Here is a 20,458-nt window from a genome sequence, read left to right as displayed (position 1 = left end):
ACCCCAAACAATTGCCATCATGCTACTACAGTAACTGGCAGCAAGTGCATGTTGACATCTGGCTGTGAGCCATCACTGGGAGGATGGCACAGCTTTCTGGTGTGGCTCTGCAGTCTTTTCTGACATCAGCGAGATCCAGGAAGGACAAACTCCATTCTTCCAGGGATTAAATTTCTCTGGAGCTCTAGAGGAATGTACACAGTAATCAGCACAGGTTCTTTTCCCCCAGTGTGCCTTCATGGCCCCATTTCTTCATCTTATCTCTTTCTTGTCCTGGTCTCCAAATCGTAGCCTCGTTGCGAGCTACACAGATCAATTTTCTATTCCTTTATCTTCTCATCCAAACTTGGGAATCTTGGCCATCAATACCTAGTCTCATCACTCTCCAAGCCAGTGCTGAATACAGTTTTTCCTTCTGCATCAAGTATTCCTATATCCTGGTTTTGTTTTGTCCAGCCTCTTCTCTGTCCTTCCCTTGCCTGTTTCTTCCACCCTGTTGAAATTCTGCTTCTTGCTGCTCTGTATTTAAATCAGGTGCTTTCCCCTTTGAAGCTGCTTGGGCCAAACAGGAGCTCTGGAGCTTTGCCAAGAGGCAACATGCTCTGCAGTGCACCTCAGTCCTGATCAGTCAGCGTGCAACCTTGTGTTCAGCCCCAGTGTTGTGACATGTGGGTATGCACCATACTCCCACATGCAGTACTTTTTTGTGAATGAAAACTGAGCTGTGCAGCAAGTGCAGGAGCTGTAGTACATCTCAGTGACTTCTCCAGCCTGTGGAGATAGACAAAGCCTGCAGTTTAGACAGGCAGAGAAAGCAGAAGATCTGTCTTCTTGTTCTTCTGTGTGTGCCCAGACATTTCACAACATACAGCAGCTTAGAGTTGTAATAATGAATAGAATCCCACTGCCTAACAGAATATCAGTGCTGTCCTGAGCTCTCAGGAACCATCTGAGCAACAGATAAAGTGTTCCTACTGAGCCTGACTTTCCTGATGAGCCAGTATTAACTAAAATTACAGAAAGATTCTCAGCTTGGATGTAAATAGGCAAGTCTGAATACAATTCAGACACAAAGAGGATTAGTCTCAGAACAATTCTAAAGCATGAAGTAGCAGTACTGCTTTTCAAGGAAAAGGAGGCTAGCGTTTTTTGTCATTTCCCTACTCTCACTCCTTCAAATTGTTGAGCCATATGGGTTCACCTGGTTAAAATGTATGTCAGATGGTTGAATCATCTGGGATGAAGTAAATAGGAAAAAACAAAACAAAACAAAAACAAAACAAAACAAAACAAAAAAAAAAACAAAAACAAAAACAAAAACAAAAACAAACCAAAACCAAAACCAAACCAAAACAAAACAAAAACAAAAAACAACACACAAGGCTGAAGACTTTGTTTTGGAATATTTGATAAGAAAATTATATGGAATTGGATAATTTGGAAATGTTCAGAAACAATAGTGCCATGACCTTCAAGAATCACAATACATTCAATAGAGTTTTGATTTGATTTGATTTTAGAAGAAAAACAAAACAAAACACAGTCTTCATTTAATACTAATTTTAAACTCTTTCACTGACAATACAAAATAGAAAGGTCGGAAACTAGGACCAACTTTGCACTTCACAGAATCACAGAATTTTCTAGGTTGGAAGAGACCTCAAGGTCATCGAGTCTTGTTTTTCAAACTTTTATTCACAAGTAAGACAGGCTTCATGTTCTAAGACCTTCTTCAAAACTGTAATATTAAAGTCCAGAAGGTGGCAGCAAATATTCTTCCTTACCAGAAATAGACTGTCCCTTCCAAGGAAAACTAAGATGCCTTTTGCCAAAAATGTTTCAGCTATTTGCTTGTTATAGACATAATTGTATTTATTTTTATAATCATATATTGATAAATATTAAATATTAATAGAACCAATTTTCGTTCATTTACACAGATGCAAACTGAGCAATAACAAGTGAGAGGTTAGTAGCACTCTTCTCGCTTCTGTTCCATGTGTGCTGTAGGTGTTCTGCATTAGTGAAGGGACAATTTTATATCTTTATGTTCAACCATTACTTGACAACTAAAAGGAATTTATTGTCAAATCCAGAATTTTTCACCATGTGATTCTAATCTATTACAATTCCTAGTATAGCTACTGAGAAAGCTTTAATTGTTACAGACAGGTAAGACTCCCCGTCTCTCCAGCCATTAATACCCCCACAGACAAAAATGATGCAGTCCAATTTTACAAGTTTCCTTTTACCTGCTATAAATTATTTCCAGGATTTTAAATTTTACTTCCAAATTTTTGGTAGTTATATTGTAAAGTAGCTGCAGTATTTATTCTAGAGCTGGCAGCATTTTGGAGAGAAAATGTTTTCATTATATGCTTAAATTGTAAGTGGTTTCAGATAACAAAAAGCTACAATAAGATAATCAATGTCTTCTTTCTACGAGTCAGATTAAAAATCTGAAATGATTATTTTCTGTTTAAAATAAATGGAAAGAAAGATTTGAAAGAGATATAAACATAAAAATATATAAAAATCAGGTATTATTTATTTTGTCCTACCATCTTCTCAATAGTTTGATATCTAACTGAAGTAGCAATTACAAGCTGATAGAAAGCAAAATGACAAATGCATCACCGAACTTTTTATAAAGACAGAGTCATACTTTGCAATAGTCCAATTGTTTTAACCACTTCCTTTTCCTTTGTTCCCTTTTGGTATAAACATTAGCCAGATGCTAATGTTAACTCTGATTTGAACCTGCTTTGATATGGGATTAAGGCCTATGACTAAAATGAAAAGACAAAGATAAAAATGCCATAATGACTTAGAAACCTAAATCATTTTTTTAAAGCAACTCAACCAGATGAGAGTCTGTGTTGCTGGGAGTTTCACTGAGACATGGAATATTAAGAGCCCAAGCTACTTCTAGAGCTTTTTAATATATGAACTTTATAATATATGAGCTATAAATAAAGCTTTTTAATCTATGTCCCTTAACTGCTGAAAAGGCAGTTTCAGCAGGTAAACATATGAACAGTTTTCCCTTACTAAGGAGATGCGCCACCTGAGACAGAAAAGGTTATTGTGAAATCATTTCACTAAGTAGCATTTTGCATTCCCATTTGGCCTGTAAAATGAAAAAGATCTTACTAACTTTTGACATTTATATTTGCGCTGTGTTATGAAATCAATTATTGCATTTTTGTCTTTCAGCATTTCATAATTACCAAGAAATTCGAAAAATCATTAAGTTCCAAATGACAGGTTTTTGATTTGAGTATTACTGAATCAGAGGTATACATTCTCACTCTTTCCACTTACAATGAAAAAGAAAACATGTATGTGTACACAGAATTTTCATAAGTACTGTGTTTACTTTCATTTATTTATACTGAAAAAGTTACTTTGGGGAGTAATATATTTGTTTTAGTTCTAGTTATTAATACACGGATCATAAGTACTAAAGGCACTTGTGGTACAATAAATGTGTGCTTCACCGACCAGTTTATAAACAGTTTGTATTTTTAAAATCAATGTTAACCTAAAACTGAAGTTTGCATAGACACCTGGGCAGTCATTAGGTGTTGTTAGGGTTCTGTGATTGCAATGGACAACTCTGAACGGCCTTTCCTTTTCTTGACATCTAAGAATCACTTCCCCTTTTACAGCTATTTTAGAAGAGACCTTTCCTTCTGAAAAGGTTCACATCAGGCAATGGAAAAACATAAATCAATCACTGTGTAGGGTTCTGTTTTGTTTTGCAGCACTTTGAATGCTGGTACAGTACCGTAATGAATGTTTTACAAAAAACAGTACAGTAATACAATATGTGACAATTTATTAATTCTGGTAGCACATCACTTTTCCTTCCCTTCTCTGGGGAAATTTCCTTCCCAATTCTGATCACTGGGCAGAAGAATGGAAGATCTCTAACACTCTGAGATTTTCTTATAGCTTAATGGAGACGGGGGTAGAATAATCATTCTCCATTTGCACTTTATATTTCCCACTGTCTTACTTATGATCAGGGGTTTGTGCACTCCTTTTAGTGCGTGTCAAAGGATCTATCTACAAGAATTAAATAGGAAGGGAAAGTAATTGAAAGTATCAATATGCCTGGCTGCTCTTGTCCACTAAATGAATGAAGAATTGTAGTGATTAAATGTTGCCTTAATTCCACATTTTGTTTGTTATTTCAAAAGGGCTAAACACCACAGTTCTGATAAAAACTAGTCTCAAGAGCAGATCTGCTATGTGTTTAGAAATGTTCAGACCTAGGCTTTCAGTCTAGGAACACCACTACCGATAATGAAAATTAAGCACAATGAAAACAAGGCAATATTAATCATATCTCAGTTCTTACATTTGAGACATACTTGTATTTTAGAAAAACATGCTTTTCTACAAATGCATAAACCCTATTTACCACAAAGTCTGAAAAAATGTGGAGATTAATATTCTGAAGCCAAAGATTATTCAGTTTTAGAATAAAGTTGAAGCAGGTAGAAATATTCTAATTTTGAACTAAACTATTCCAATAGTATGCCACTATATAATGCCTATATAATTATTTAGCTAAGTGCACAAGAATCTGCTGCACAGGCTGCTATTAGACTACTTGTATTACAATAGATACTACCATAAGAATCTTAGTAGTGAGCAGACTTAGAGACTAAATTCCTCCCTCTTAAGGTAAATACTGAGGCATTATGGCACAGTGCACTTAACTGATGCATTTGCTATATTTCTTTCAAGGGAGATGAAAGAAATTCTGTAATTTTCTGTAAAAGAGACAAGAAAATTAGAAATATATCCTCCTGAATCCAAAGGGTTATAACTGCTTCAAGCTGCAGCCACTTTACAAAGCTCAACAGAATTGTTTTGGGCCCAAACTGATATTTAATTTTTCTAGATTTATTAAAGATAAAATTCATATAAAATGTTTTGCTCACCCTGAGCTTACTGGAATGGAGATAATGATGATTGTTATGTATTTTAGGAATGTTGTAATTTAAAATAACTAGGCTCATTCTAGCCAAATAAATTTTCATCTTCTTGGGACCCCAGGGTCTTCAAACCCTCTTCTGCCCATCTTCAGCACAGTTATGATTTCTTCCATTTGGGAAAGGTAAAGAATTTAGCCAGCTCCTTCCAACAAGACCCTCTTCCTTCAAAAATTATTGGTCTACTTTTCCTCCCCATCAAAAGTCAGACACAACACTACAACTGTAGGTTGGTATTATCTCAGAAAGCAGGTGTCTCTCTCAAATTTTTCTTCAAATTCCTTCTGACCATTACAGAATGGACAAAGTCTTCCCACTTACTTCAGACATTTTCCAGGTAAATCATCTGGAACACTATTTTCTCTTACAGATTTCGTTCTTTCACTATCTGAAAAACAACTGTTAGAAACCCATATACAAAATGTAGAAGAAATGGATATCCAATTTCACAGCTCTTTTAGAGATAAAAAGCAGACTAATATCAGAACTGTATCTAAGTACAAGCTACCAAGTGGGAAAGGAGAACAATTTGACTGTTTCAGGAATACCAAAGCAGGACCAAGTATGCTAAAGGACTGTCTACAGATGAGAATCATTCATCTGACAGTACCATAGGTCATCAGTTTGATCTTGCAGCACAAACTTTATTGCTGTGATTTAGATATAGGTTGAACAACCATCCAGAATGAAGTAATCACTGATTATCTTCAGTGATAAAGATCTTACTGAATGTGTTCACTGTATCCGATGTTTCTAGTCTCCATACAAGATACTTGGCACCTAACAAAGCTGTCCACTGGGGCAAGAGAAACAAGTCTTTGGATAACTTGCTCTGTTTTTCTATCAGAATTAAATCTCTCTGATGATAGTTATGAAGATGAAGTCCAGAAATTAACAGGATTATGTGAAATCCAGGAGACCAATGAAAAAAATGCATAGGTTACTCTGGCAAATTGACAGCAGTGACAAACGCAAATACTCATTTGGCAAAATGGACAAGACCTGAAATAACTATTCTTGGGTTCTGAGTAGAAAAAGAGAATACTTGTCAACTTTTAAGGAAATACATTTTTCCAGATAAATTGGTACAATATCTCACTGGACAGGTAGATTGTAACAGTTGCTCCAAATTACCTGGAAGTCTAAATTGAATTTCATTGGAAAAATCTATCACAGACAATTTCATCTTATAGAGTGATCACTGGGTAAAACCCTTTTGTAGCTAAGGAAAGCCATCCTTACGTAATGAAATGTTCTTCATCTCTTGAGAGGGTGTGAACTACTTGGATTCTTACGTAGTCATTTATCCCTGAGAGCCTAACTAAGGTTAATAATGAAATAAAAAATGAGTTCAAGTAATTTTAGTATAGCCAACCTCATTCTCAAAACACCACTGATGTTCCAGTTTACTGACTGCATCTTTCCAGCATTCTAGTCAAATGCAGACCCATACTGCACAAAAGCTGAGAAGAATCTCAGAACTAAAAGGAGAAAAGATTTGTATTTCCTATGAGACTAAAATCTTCCATGTCTGAAGTATTTCACATTACTTGATTTACTTATTTATTTATTTTTCAATATGGACCAACTCAAAAGACAAAATAATATCCTCCAGATTATCAGTATTCAAGATTCTGCTTTTTCTGCAACAACCCTTACATACTCAACTTATTATCTGCATGACATTACAGGAACTATGGATAGATATGACTTGAAGTACAAACACTTGTTCATCGACATCTTACAAATTAAGGACAAAAGAGATTATCAAGACAGTAAAACACTCTTCCCTGAATCTAGCTGTCAAAATTGTGCCAACTCCTTTATACTGTATTGACTGATTCATGCAGAGGGTTTTGCTAGGAGGTCATTTTAATTCTCCCCTGCAAGTTCCCTTTCTTTGCCTTATATAATAACAAAGATCTCCCTGGAATAGTTTCCAGCATCACAGAATAGTATCTTATTTTCCATTAATTATCTTGATTTTCTGTTGAATCTGATGTATCACGCGTACTAAGTAACTAGAGCTCACCACAATGTGAACATTTTATTTGGCTATACTGTATTGCTGCTTTTACAAGCTCCTGTCTTCGTAACATAATAGAACAGCATGTTTTGTTTGACATAGTACTGTAATACTTTTCCTAACTCATTGCTCTCTGATCAAATTCTGTCAAAGAAAATCAGCTCCTGCTTTATTACTGATGGTTAGGCCAAAAAGATACCTCTGCAACTTGATAGACTCTGGAGGTTTTCTCTAAACGTGACGGACTAAACAGAGTGTTTCATCTGACTGTCTTGAAATATCAGCCATTGTATGCAACAGTTCCTTCAACAGTATCATTTCCCTCTGCATCTCTGTAATCCTACAAATTACTGACAGGGCTCAGAACTGGAATCTCCATTAAAAGGAGGTTTTTCTATTCAGCACAGCCCAGGATCTTGAAACATCCTGAGAGCAGTTAGCACAGGTAGGCTACCTAGCTGAACCTGTTTGATCAACTTTTTCATCCCTCTACACATCCCGTCTTCTAAGTTTCATTAGAAGAAACTACTTCATTACATTCTAATGGAAACTGCATCTCATTTTGCATACTTGCTTTGATTTCACACATGTGAAAAAATTATTGTTGCTGACAATTTAAACAAAATACAGTAATTAGACATGCTGAAGAAACTGGTTTCTGTGGATTCATTGAAGAAATAAACTGAAATATATGAGAGGAAAGAATTTTTCTGACAGGCCTATCTGGGTCTGCCACTCCTGGTCCCTAGGTATGATCTGTTATCTGGACTCTTATTTTCCAGGTGAGAAGAAACACTCTTGTTAGGTGAAGACGTGGAGAAGGTTTAATCCATTCTTGATGGTGTATCACTTCATCTATGTGGAAAAAGAAAGTTCTTTATACTCTCACATTCATTTACCATCCAAATGGACTGCTTTTGTTTTTTAAATGCTACCAGCTTAAAGAACCCTGATGGGACCTTTCTATATGTGGCGATCTGGTAAGCCACGTCTTTAATGCTTGACAATCTCATGGTATAAGTGAAAACTTAAAAATTAATTGTGGTCATTTGTCAAATTTGATAGAAGTATGTGGGGGGTAAGATTAGTAATGTTGGAGAATTTCCTCTCTGGAACTGCAAACTGGGAATAGCTAGTTGTAGCTAAGTGGTGAAACGATGGTTCTGTTGTAAAGCATCACTCATCAGATCACTTGTCAGATCTCTCATTACAAAACCTCTTTGTGTCTCTGCACACTCAACAGATTCAGACTGTGCACCACCAGGCTAACTGATAATAATGCAATCACTAGGCTTTTTCTCAGTTTTCATCTCTCATTTACAAGGCTGATATTAAAACATAACATAAAAGCCTGTGTGAAGTAAAGGTCATTTGAGTTTCTTAAGTGTGTCAAGATCTTGAGATGGAAAAAACTATAAAACATGATGTTTCTGTGTGAATCTTTCCAGGATTAGCTATTGCCTGTGTAATCATATAGTTATTGACTGGTATCTCGATCATGTTCACAGTATTCAAAGTTTTGGAAGCTAATTAGGAAAAGTAACACAGGCCAATGTCATTTGAATGAAATCTTAGCACAGCCTTTGGCAACAGAGCCCGGAATTTCACACAGGATTTCAGAGCTGAAGGCATTTAAACCGCAGGATATGAATCAGTGGGTGTAAATCAGTTAGTTTATGAACCACATGTATGGACACTTCTCAGTAAGAACAATGTGATTTGTCTAATACAAGGAACATGTCTGGTTTGGGGAAAAGACTGTATGTGTTTTGTATGCCAAATGAAGACTGTTGTGGGCAGAACCTTCTCATGAACAGAGTTTCTGTTTCAAAGTGCTGCATTACTAAGAAGATTAGGATTTGTCAAATATGAATGGATTGCTCCTATAAATGGGTCAGAATGTTCTGAAATTTTGAGGGCACTGCCATCTAAAGAAGCCAGGTTAAGTAGCGTCCTGCAAGGGTATTAAGGCAATGATTGTATTAATGTTTTTAATTTTGCATGTTAATTTTTGACCCCTTCTCATTCAGATTAAATCCAATAATTTTAGAATAAGAAATTCCTTTCTTAAAAGGAGATTGCCAAAGATATGTTCTTGGACAGATGTCCCAAACAGAGCCTGTAATCAAATAAATTAGACTGTGCCTGCATGTTCAAGACAATCTTGTAAACACAGAGAGAGCTGTTGCAACATGACTTCCTTTCTCGTTATTAAGAATGGTCTTTTCTGAACAAGACATACTAGCTAAGTAGTGGAGATGGAAGAAAAGCTGTACAGTTCTTAATGTAATTGTACCTTTTCAGTTACAAAATCCTGCCTTTGGTTTATTGACTTTCCTCAAAAAAATCAGTTTGCTCTCTCTTCCTGCTTCTTCCTCTGCACCCTTTTTAATACCTCATCTCTTTCCACTTAATTATTAAAAAGTACCCATGTATATATAACGGGATTGCCAGAATATCATGTGCTTTCAGGGTTTGTTGTTCCAGTTTGGAAGTGAAGAGGCCTCTGTTTTTATTGTTTAATGACTGCAGCTATATTTGGTGTTTTGTTTTCCTAGGAAAGAAGCAGTGGACGCTCATTATCACTTCCTGGGAGACCTTCTGCATTCGTTTCTCGAGCCATGTCTCCTACTTCTCCTCTTATATTTCAGCCTGCCCCTGACTACTTCAGCAAGCCAGATACAGCAGCTGACAGGCCTGGCAAGAGACCGACTCCCTGGGAAGCAGCAGCAAAATCCCCTCTTGGCCTAGTGGATGAAGCTTTTGGGCCCCAAAGTATGCAGGAATACATTGCGGCTAACATAGTATCAGCTGCTCGCAGGAAAACACTTCCTGAGCCACCAGATGAATGGAAACAAAAAGTTTCTTATGAGCCTCCAGCCCCAAGTGGTAGCGTAGCCTTATTAGGAGGGAAGCAGTCGGGTATTTTATCACCCCGAAAAAGCTCCCTGTCTGTCCCGAATGCCACCATGCAGGGGGGCTCTCAGTTGCAGTATGCTTACTGCAGCCAACGGTCCCGAACAGATCCTGATATAATGTCCATGGATTCCAGGTCTGACTATGGCGTATCAACAGCTGATTCAAACTACAATCCACAGCCAAGGGGATGGAGGCGTCCAACATGAACAGGAGAAGGCCCTGGCATATTCTCCCTTCTTCCAGCTTTACAAGCCTTAGATCTGAGTTGGAGAAGGAAAGTTTCTTGCCGGCCTCACCATATCTGAACTAAAGAAACGAGGAGGCAAAATTGAATGGAGCACAGTTTTCATATGACTGCAAGGCTAGCAGCTGCTAGAATAGACTCAGTTTTACACCTAACCTAAGATAGTTTTGTTTGTAAAAGGGCAAAATTACACATTTCTTGGGGGTGAGTATGAAGGTGGGCAACCATGTGCTCAATATAAAAATCTAGAAAGGATTTAGATGGAGACAGCACAAGTGTTTGCGGTTAAGATAATGTGAAAAAAAAAAAAAAAAAAAGGAAAATAAGGGCATTTTAAAGGTTAGTAGTATTTGACAACGTCTTGTAGGTTTTCTGGATATGCTAGACACCTGAGTTCCAGGGTACTAGATATAACCAGACTTGAGAAAGTTCCAGTGAAAATGGAAGACTGGGAAGCACTGGCTTATTGGCCCTATGTTTTCTTTACTGCATTTAAAAAAGAAAAAAAAAAAAAAAAAAAAAAAGCTAGGAAAGGAAATCAGTGAATAATTATACCATGGTAACAACATATAAAATATATCTGTGGTTCTGTGGTCATGGTACTTGAATCTCTACAACAAATAGATATACTCTAATCTCATGCAGGCATACATTTCAGATGGATTTCATGACAGTTTCAATGAAGGTTTGCATATTATAGCTAATTGCATAATCTGAACACAACAGGAAGAATGGTGTTGTTAATAGAGACCAGTACCATGATATTTGAACAACAAAAGGGATGAAGAAAGTATTTAGATTGTATTTAAACTGGAGTGAAAGTTAATTTTGTAATAAATTATCAAACAAGACAGAGGCTGGAACAGCCTTTATTTCTCTGTGAAATGCACTACTTGCTGAACATTTACTGCTACAGTCTCTAGTACTTTGACTGGCTGGGCAGTTGTTCCTAGTATGTAGGTAGCTCAATGTTTAGAGGGCTTTTGATTTGTATTCTCAGTTCAGAAGACATAAGTTGTTCATCAAGCATAATACCTGTTCTATGTAGAAGGTGGTATGTGAAGGAGGGTTTATGATATGTGTTACATGGTATGAGTCTAGTATGAGTAGCAAATATTTGGACAGTTGGTTACAATTGAATTATCTTGATGGATCTGAAGAGATGCTAAATAATCATTGCTGGTGATACATATCTTGCATTTTTAGCTTATTGAAACAATAGAAATGTGTCTAAAATATACATATTGCAAGCTTATTGGGTAGTTTAGATATTGTTAAGGCATTAAATGAATACCCCAAGCTTTACAAAGTGCTCTGCATCCTCCTCGTTTTGTGGGGCATTCTTTAAGGATTTGTCAAACACCGCAAACTAAAATTACTGCAGAAACACTAGAAACACTGCTAAGCATCCCTATTTTCATTAAGGTTGTCAACTCTGCATAAAGTGGTCAGATTAGAAAGAACTGAAACACGTATATAAGAAAAAACGCATTACGAAACATTCCCAACTGCAAACAGTTTTCAGTTATACCAATTATAAGATATAATTGGTATAAAAGGAACAAGAAAAGTAGACCAAGTTCAGCTGAGCTGGAACTTCCTATAGGAGCAACTAATCACACAAAATATACCTTTAATGAGTTTACGTTGGCAGTAATTCTCCAGTCAAACACAAATCTCCTTGTAATCAATCAGTCCTTTCTACCACTGAGGGAATGAAGGCATGGTAGTTATAAACCTTTAAATTAGGATTATATTGCTATAGCACCTTACAAATTTCTTTCACAAATTCTGAATTTGTAAAGAAAAGATGATTTAGATAAAATATACAAACAAGGCTGCCACTGTATGTCTGAAAATGAGCTTTGCACCTTAGAGTCATACACTCGCATAATCAGGTTAAATTTTCCTGAAAAAGAAAAAAAAATACATTTTTCTCTGCAAGGCCCCATAATGTCCTTTTCTGACACCACTGGGAATATTTCCACTGAAACCTATGGGCCTGTGGTAGTCCCATTAGCCTTAAGGGCCTATGTTCGGATCCAGGCCTTCTTCCCTGGAAATACATGTCAAGTTTACACCCGATTTCAGTATAACTGTGATTTAGCAGTAATACTTTATAATTCTAAGTCATCAAAGCCTTAAGTAGTTAATAAATGCTATTGTACATGTATTTCACAGAAGGACTACATTCTGAAAACTATATAATGCTTACATATTTTGCTGAACTGTGGTCTGTATTGCAATAATAAAATGATTCCCTGTATCGAAGTCAAGTTTAGGTTTCTGTTTTGAACTTCATCCTTTACACTGTTAAACTAGAAAACAGATTAAGGAGTTTGCAGTGAGACATATGTTTACCAAATCCAATTATTTTAATTCTCAGAATCAAGTGCATAGCCGTTGAATTCTCATTGAAACTCATGTTATGAATTCTAAGATCCTATGTCTAATAGAAGGTAAGGTATGCTTAATTTTAAGGTACATGCAATTAAAAATTCTGATAAGTATTTCTAAATTTTGATATTTCAAGAAAAATGATATAAAGTGATATTAAGAAGTATTTAATGCTGTGATCACACAGCAATCAATGTGGGAAATCATACTTTAGAAGCAAGCTCTAAAAAAATTCCCAAATATGCACTAAACATGTAAGAACAGCAGAATCAGAGAGCTTTAGACAAAATCACCGACTTTCTTTCAATGTCCCAAGAAAAAAAGAAAATGTAGCCTGATAATTTTCTTCTCTTGATAAGAAGGGATTCATCAGTAAGTACTTCTGTGAACATGAGAATTAACAATGCTGAGTTTCCTATGGATTTGTATCTTATCATAGATTAACTTGTGTGTTTAACATGATCTACTACAGATTTTGTTTCCTACTGCTGAGGAATTACTAGTTCTCTTTCCCATATGGATTCACTCATGTCTAATATGGGATGAGTTCACCCTGCAGAATTTCCCTCAAGAGTAAGACTGATAAGTGTACGTATCCTCCACTCAGCTGTCTAGTTTTACAAAGACTGGGGGCAATGTTTTGCCTCCGAGATCTATTCCACTGCAACATGGAAACAAAACAAACATTTTCAAAAGTGTTAATTGGAGGGCAGACTTGAATACAAGCATGCAGACAGATCACGTAGCCTTGTTTACAAAGGAAATCAGGCTAAAACCAGATTGAGACAATGAACTGATTTCAATGGAAGCAGCAGGCCCAGACTACTAAATGAAATGTTAATGCATACACAGCTTTATGAAGAATCACACAGCATCTTTCACTCTGTTCTTCACCCCACTCCTCCGCTAGCAGAGCATCTTTCTATCATATAGTTGTGACTGTTGTGTGTGAGTTCTGAATATATTAATACAAGTATTTCCTACATTTGGTTTTGAATACACAGATCTGCTCAATGAATGAGGAAAAAAAGTCTTGATATTCTAAATGCAGTTTTCCTGTTCACCCTCAGAGGTGTCTCTGTCAAAATGCAAAGGATTTGAATACTCAATATAACTGAAAATTTAGTTTCCTTAGTTATGCTAGATGATGATGTTCACAACTCTTGTTCATAGTTTGTTTTCAGTTTGGTTTGCTTTAACACAACCAAATACCTATTCACATTGCATTTCTGCCTAGTAGCAAAAGACTGTATTATCTTTTCACTTCTAAAGGCTTTTTGTTCACTGCAAAGGACACTTTATTTGAGAGTGCATGCCAGAGATGTAAATTGTATCATTTAATAAAGTGATTTGACCAACCAGATGAGAGACACGATTTTATTTTCTCTAAATTCTTGTCTGTTTGTTTTAAATAATCTGAACCCAAGCAAAGCCTAATCTCTTTTATTCTGCACCATTTTTAGACTCACTGACTTTGCCTGTCTGTGACCTCGTGCTGTTACGAGCTTCTAGAAGCTTAAATCAACATCAGGTCAAATGGCAGCATGTCACATTCAGTAGAATTTCATTTTCATACTAAGTAAGCAGAGGAAGGAAATGGAGTGAAGCACAGATTACCCAGGTGAAATAATATGGTCAGAGCAGTTTTTATTGTTTGAATGTTTTTAACCCCACAGTAAAAAACTGTAACTAACATCTGTTCACTATAATTATTTGTCCACCTTACACGCATCTAAACCTCTGTTTTTTTCTAGGTTTGCTCAGAATGTCTGTATTGCTGCATTCTCTTGTTGTTTATTCTTAATTGAAACATGCTATTTAAAAACAAATAAATATTGAAAATAAATTATGAACCCAGTCTTGACACTGTTCAGACTATTCAGTGAACAGTTCTGCAGGATATAAACACTTACCATCTAGCTGTGAAAAGTCAGATCAGATTTCCACTATTTATGTGGATAGCCCTGAAGAATCACAAATCAGTTTTTGCATTGGTAAAACAAGCAGCATTGTGCCAAGAAAAATGATTGATGCATGTAAAATTTGGGAAACTAATAAAGCTTGAATGTAGCATTTTAATAGCTTAGCTGTACAAAGGGTTTTCAACGTTTAATGCAACTCCCTTGACTTCAGCAATTTGCAATAGCTAAAAAAAAAAAAAAAAAAAAGAAAGTGATGCCGTGTATCACTTGTGTAGCAAGTAGGGATAGAAGCATGTGAGCTGTATCTGCTAGCATCTTTCCCCTAGCAAAAGACCAAAGATTTTGGAAGAGCTATGAACATTTACAGAAATATGAATTTCACATATTAGGCCTAATATTTTGCACAGGGAAAGTCAGTTTGAGACAGATTAACCCTAAAAAGTGCATAAATAAATCCCATTGCAGAATCCCTCCTTTTCTTTAGGTGGGCTCTCAGTCCACAAGAATGTCTTTCCTTTAGTTACTTTTGGTTCTTTCCCTTTTTAGCTTCTCAGTAGTCCTCTGCTCTGTGCTGAAGCAGCAGTCTCTGTTCTTGCTTTGCCTTTTGGAGTGTTGTTTGATTTTAGAGCTACATTCAGCAAATAGCAACCAGTCTCAGAAAGAAAAATACTGCTGCTCTGCTCATGTCACTATCCGTATACTCCCCTATTTCTGACACTACCACTGGCTTTGGCATTGGCCTGGTCTGGCCATAGAGAGCTGAGCTAGAGGAAAAGTGTCCCTAAATTAAGACAAGGTTCATGCTCTATGTTAGCTTATGTTCCTTCCAGTTGCTACCAGCTGTTAGAGTGGCTTAGCCTCACTCTCCATCTGGCTGCTCCTCCAGTGATGGGTGGAGGAAAGAAACTCCTCTTCCCTTCTGAGGGCTCTACACTGCCTGCGCAGTAGCAGCCAGGCAGAGGAAATCAGCCTCCCTGTCTCCATTCATCCGCACACCTTTAACAAAAGAGAATCAGCAGCAATATAGATCATGGGTAAAGAAAGGAATTGCAGGGGTTGAGGAGGTCTGTTTGCTCAGGTGCTCATCAGCTACTCTGATTTCCAGACCTGCTCATGACAGTTAATATATACAGTTAAACACAATCTGTGGGCTATCAAATAATTTGCATATTGGAATGCGGAGCTGAAATTGAAGCTCAGTGAGTTACTTGTGTGCAAAAGTGAATAGTCTCTGATGTGTTGTTTTGTTTTTCAGTGAGAAACAAATAGGCAACCTTCCTAGCTTCCAAGAAATTCTCCTCTATGGTTCCACATCATTTCACATCTTAGGTGAAAATTAAAAAAATCCTCCACTATTTCTGTGGCATCTCCATCATTCTTTACTTCCTCTAACAACTTAAAACTCCAAGACACTATCCATGTGATAGCCAAATAAAATAAGATCAGTGTAGAGGTGGATAAATCTACCTACTGAATAAGTATGCCCTGAGAAAGAATGCAGTTGAAAGAAACATCAAAAACAGGACATAAGGCAATAAAAAATCCTTCAACCACATGGAAGACGACTGATCCCAGCTAAGACTATGGGACCTTTACCACTTTACCATTGATGTCAGCAGCGTGAGAATTTTACTTCACAGAGAAATGTGCAGGACTACAAAGTAAAACAAGTCATCGATCCATTACCAGTAACTGATGTCAGCAGTTCTGCAGTATTTTGAAGCCTGTTGTTTCAAAAAATGTGACTGACAAAATAGTAAGGGGCATTAACCAGCTTTTCTAATATCAGGTTAGGAACTTGCTCTACTTTCAATGTACAGAAATATGGATAGTTACCTTAGCTGGGTCTCTGTTCAGGCTAAAGACTGAATTGTCTTGGTCCCCTGTGTGATCAATGTGGAGAGGAATTCCTAAAAAGCATTTAAATTCATCCACAAATACATGTATAAAATAGGCGGACTGGATGCTAATTCTACAGGCTATTTGGACAGACGAGAATCAAAGAGCTTTTGATGGTGTAGAGAGTGCAGGAAGATAGGTGATTATAAATCTCTCTTTACATGTACAGGTACCTCTTCAGTACAAATACTGTGATATATTTGGCATGTAAATGATTTTTACCAAAGGCCAAAACCTGAATATGCTCCTCATCTAGCCAGACTTGATCTAGCATGAGTAACAAAGCCCCAGGACCCTGGACACACAGTTATGCCACTCCAAACTTATCTAGGTTTGCAGAGGTCAGGTCGGATAGTTCTCCGTGCTGAGAACAAGCAACAGAACAGATAACTCACCCAAGGACAGTGAAGAGACGTTTGCTGTTGTTTTGGTAGCCAGAAAGATCTTGCACTTTTTAAAAATTGACATGAAGGTTTCTCAGAGGAAGGGATCATTAAAAAGTCACCCCTTTCTGAGTTTAAATAAGCTGCTATTTGCCCTGGCAGAATTATATACAGATCACTGTATTTTGGATATATATTACTGGAGTTAGATATGACTCCTCTGTATTTAACTTTAAATGAATGGCAATATAAATATAGGCTTGGATGGTGGCTGGTAGATGTTTGGATGGATAACATTCAAACAGTAGCAAAATAGCTTTATTTTTCCTTGTGACCTTTATAATAATTTCTAGTTCTTCTCTGACTGCTCTGCCATAAACTGCACCAGAGGGTGGAGATCATGAAAGTGATTTAGGACTAAGTTCACAACTACAGTAAGGGAGGATTAAAGGCATTTCCAAGGCACAATGTTACTTATTTTCCCCAGATATTAATTTGACTGTTTGTCTTACTTTGGCATTTATTACTTTATCCTATTTTTAATCTTTGACATTATCCACGATCTCTCTTTCAGACACTATAGCGTGCAGAAGATGCATTATATTTTTTGACAAAGCATATATACTTCCTGATAAAGTGCATTTAAGCTAAAAAAGGTGGTGCACTGTAACATACACTCACCTATAACTACACAGAATCCTCACAGCACGGAAGGTCTGAGACAAGCAGAGACCAAGAGGGGGAAAATGCAAGAAATCATGGATTACAGAGAAGCAGAAAGATTCTATGTTACTGGACTGTAGGATGTGGTAGCTTCCCATGCTTGCATTTCACCTCTGCATTCTTAGGGATTGGTGCAATCTATGACACCTCACTGGTTCCTGTGCAAACACACGGCCCTGTACAAGCCCTTAGCAAAAGACATCATCTAATGTCTAGCCCAAACAGAAAGACAGCTGGGGGAGTACAAGAAAACAGAGCTGTGATGGGTTAGCAGGCAATAATGCTAAGCAGTATGCTAAAGAGACTTGCTATTTCATGGTGTCTTCTTGTGCCACTGGAGACTTCATGGCCTGACCAATCCATGACAATAGGAAAATAAAATCCAATAGATTGCATTTATTTTTTATCCTCTTTTATAAAACAGATAAGTAGACTAGCATGTTGTAGACATTCACGAATGTGAAGATCCTATATACATCTGTACTTAGCTGCAATACATAAACTGGCAAGTGAATTTCATTTATTTTCTGCTAAAATACAGTTATTCTGTCACTAAGTACTTCAACATTACTTTTAAAATATTGTCACATTTTTCATCTCTAAAGCTTTCCAAAACTTGAGCTGTGCTGTTTGGTTGGGACTGTCTACAGCTGTTTCTGTTTCTTTAGCTGATGAAGACACAGATGAGTCTGACACAAAAATCAGGCAGGGACAATTGCTAAATCGGTATCCATGAACAGTGATATGTAAAGTTATTTGCAAATCTTTATTTACAGTGAAATCCAATCTTTGTTAATGACTGTGGAAGTGGAAGATGCTAACATTCACAAGCACTGACAAAGCAATTACCTTTCTCAAAAATCATTGAAAATCCTGAACAAATGTATTGTGTATTCTTTCACTGTCCAACTTTCAAGCCCCAAACAGCAAGATAAGCACTTGCACAAAGTCTGGTGCTGTCCAACAGAGGGCAATGGTACACAATCCACATAAAGCTAATATACCCTATGCTCTCCCTGACAAGGCCTCTATTTCAATAGAGAAGATATTAGAGTTTGAGGAGTTCAGTCTGGACACCAAATGCCAAATGATGTAATTTCTAGCTGACCCACATATATGTTGCAGCAGAATTGGAACTCAAATGCCAAACTTTAGTCTGAGATAAATAAGAAAGACGTGAGGTATTCACGCTGCACTACTTAATAAATACCATACAGATACTAGCTAATTACCCCTGACCTCAATGCCATGGTGTGGACTGATGTCATTGTCTCATTTTACAAATGGAAGAAAATGAGACAATGAAAGGTCACGTGAATTGCCCAAGGCTGTTGAGACAATGGACTTCAGCACAGGCATACCCGGCTCTTACCTTCACCTATAATCCACTAACTATTTATAGTAGTAGCACATGCTTAACAGCCAGTACAATTATATCCTTACAGCTCAGAAAAGAAATGTCAGGGAAGCTCCAAACACTTTGAAGAAACGATCCAATAATTCAACAGACCAACAAAGTTATGGTCCAGTCTGCCAGGCAGAATTCACCAATTTCTGTGACAGAGAATGTAAGGCTTTGGAGTTGTTTACTGACAGTAATCATAGCAGGGCAAATAGGGATTAACCTCAAAGGGCAGTAGAAGGATTAGTCAAAAAAAATCAGAAGTAAAACAAGATGAGTCTGCCATTTGTGTTATCATAATGGAAGCAACTGTCCTCTCCCATGCCACAACTCTAGTCTCACCTAAAATCTCTATATAGTAAACCAGAACTACCCAAATGATCAGATTCTGTGAAATTCCCCATGAGCCAGTGTGCCCAGTCATCACTGGCAATGTCTTCAGCCTTAAGACTCTGACGATCTTGATGTCTGTTACTAAGGAGCACATGTTTTTTTGGTATCTATCATAACAGTACTGTAAAATACACAATCAGTTGTTGCCATGGTGCTCAACAGTGCCACTAAAAGGAAAAGAACAATACAGTCATATTCAGAAGCACCAAATGAAGGCAGTTAATCAACACAGGGCATGTTTATGCTAGGGGTTTCTTACATTAGCCTGGGGAGAAGGTGACGTACATAAAAAATTATTGCACTGCAAATGGCATAAGGATTTCTTTTGTAACTCCTTGAAAACTGCTTTAGTAAGCTGTATGATTAATTTGAAAATGAGTGGCAGAACTTGTCAAACTTGCCACTTCTTTCTAACAAAGCTGAGTTAACAGTTAACCTCTGCTTCTAAACAGGTGGCATAATAATAAATGCAGGTAACATCTATGTGATGGTAGAGTATTTCTGTAAACTAAAACCTTAGAGAAAATATCTTTTCTAATTAGTTAGCAATGCCAATTCCTGGAGACAGAAATCTTCTGTAAAAAAGTGACAGAAAGAACACAAATGGAAAACAACACACCCATTGCAAATGAATCTCCCTTAAAAGCAAAGTAGTGAGGAACAGATTTACTGTAACTAGCAAACCCATAGTAAGTTTACGTAAATGTATGTTCACAAGCTGCAGCCACTGCAGACACAATATAAACTATCAGCCATTTCTACTCAAGATACTAAGAGTAAGTGACACAAATTAGATGGGACAAAGAAAAGGAAGTTGGCATAATTAAAATGCATCATGTGAAATGTCAAAAGTCATGCAGACTGGTGTTTCCAGTTTCTTTGACATGCATGCCCAGCTATCTTCCACTTCCAAATAGGATAATGATAATATTATATACCTGTTTATTTTAATTTCCAACAGGGGAAAAAAGCAAAGACACTGTACCTGTCCCCCCTCCTCTCAAACATATCAGTCATCCACACCCCTTCTGTCCCATAACTGCAGATCATGGTGTTTTGTCCTGAATCAAATAACAGAGCATCAAGATAAATATTTCCTTGGGGAAAAAACAAACAAACAAACAAACTTTGTACCTTTGTATTC

The 20,458-nt window shown here is 36.9% G+C and overlaps 1 protein-coding gene across 1 annotated transcript in view; it reads left to right on the top strand.

Moving 5' to 3' along the window:
- Positions 1-13,938, top strand: part of SYNPO2 (synaptopodin 2) — a 92,205-nt gene extending 78,267 nt beyond the window's left edge. The window contains exon 5 of the mRNA XM_082759171.1: positions 9,591-13,938. Within this exon, the coding sequence (XP_082615297.1) occupies positions 9,591-10,157 (567 nt within the window). The 3' untranslated portion in view covers positions 10,158-13,938. The remainder of the gene's footprint in view (positions 1-9,590) is intronic.
- The last annotated feature ends 6,520 nt before the right edge of the window (positions 13,939-20,458 follow it).

The sequence above is a fragment of the Aythya marila genome (genome assembly GCF_965140915.1).
Source record: "Aythya marila genome assembly, chromosome: 4".
Taxonomy (NCBI): domain Eukaryota; kingdom Metazoa; phylum Chordata; class Aves; order Anseriformes; family Anatidae; genus Aythya; species Aythya marila.
The sequence above is the reverse complement of the archived record's forward strand: the minus strand, read 5'-3'. Positions and strand labels throughout refer to the sequence as shown.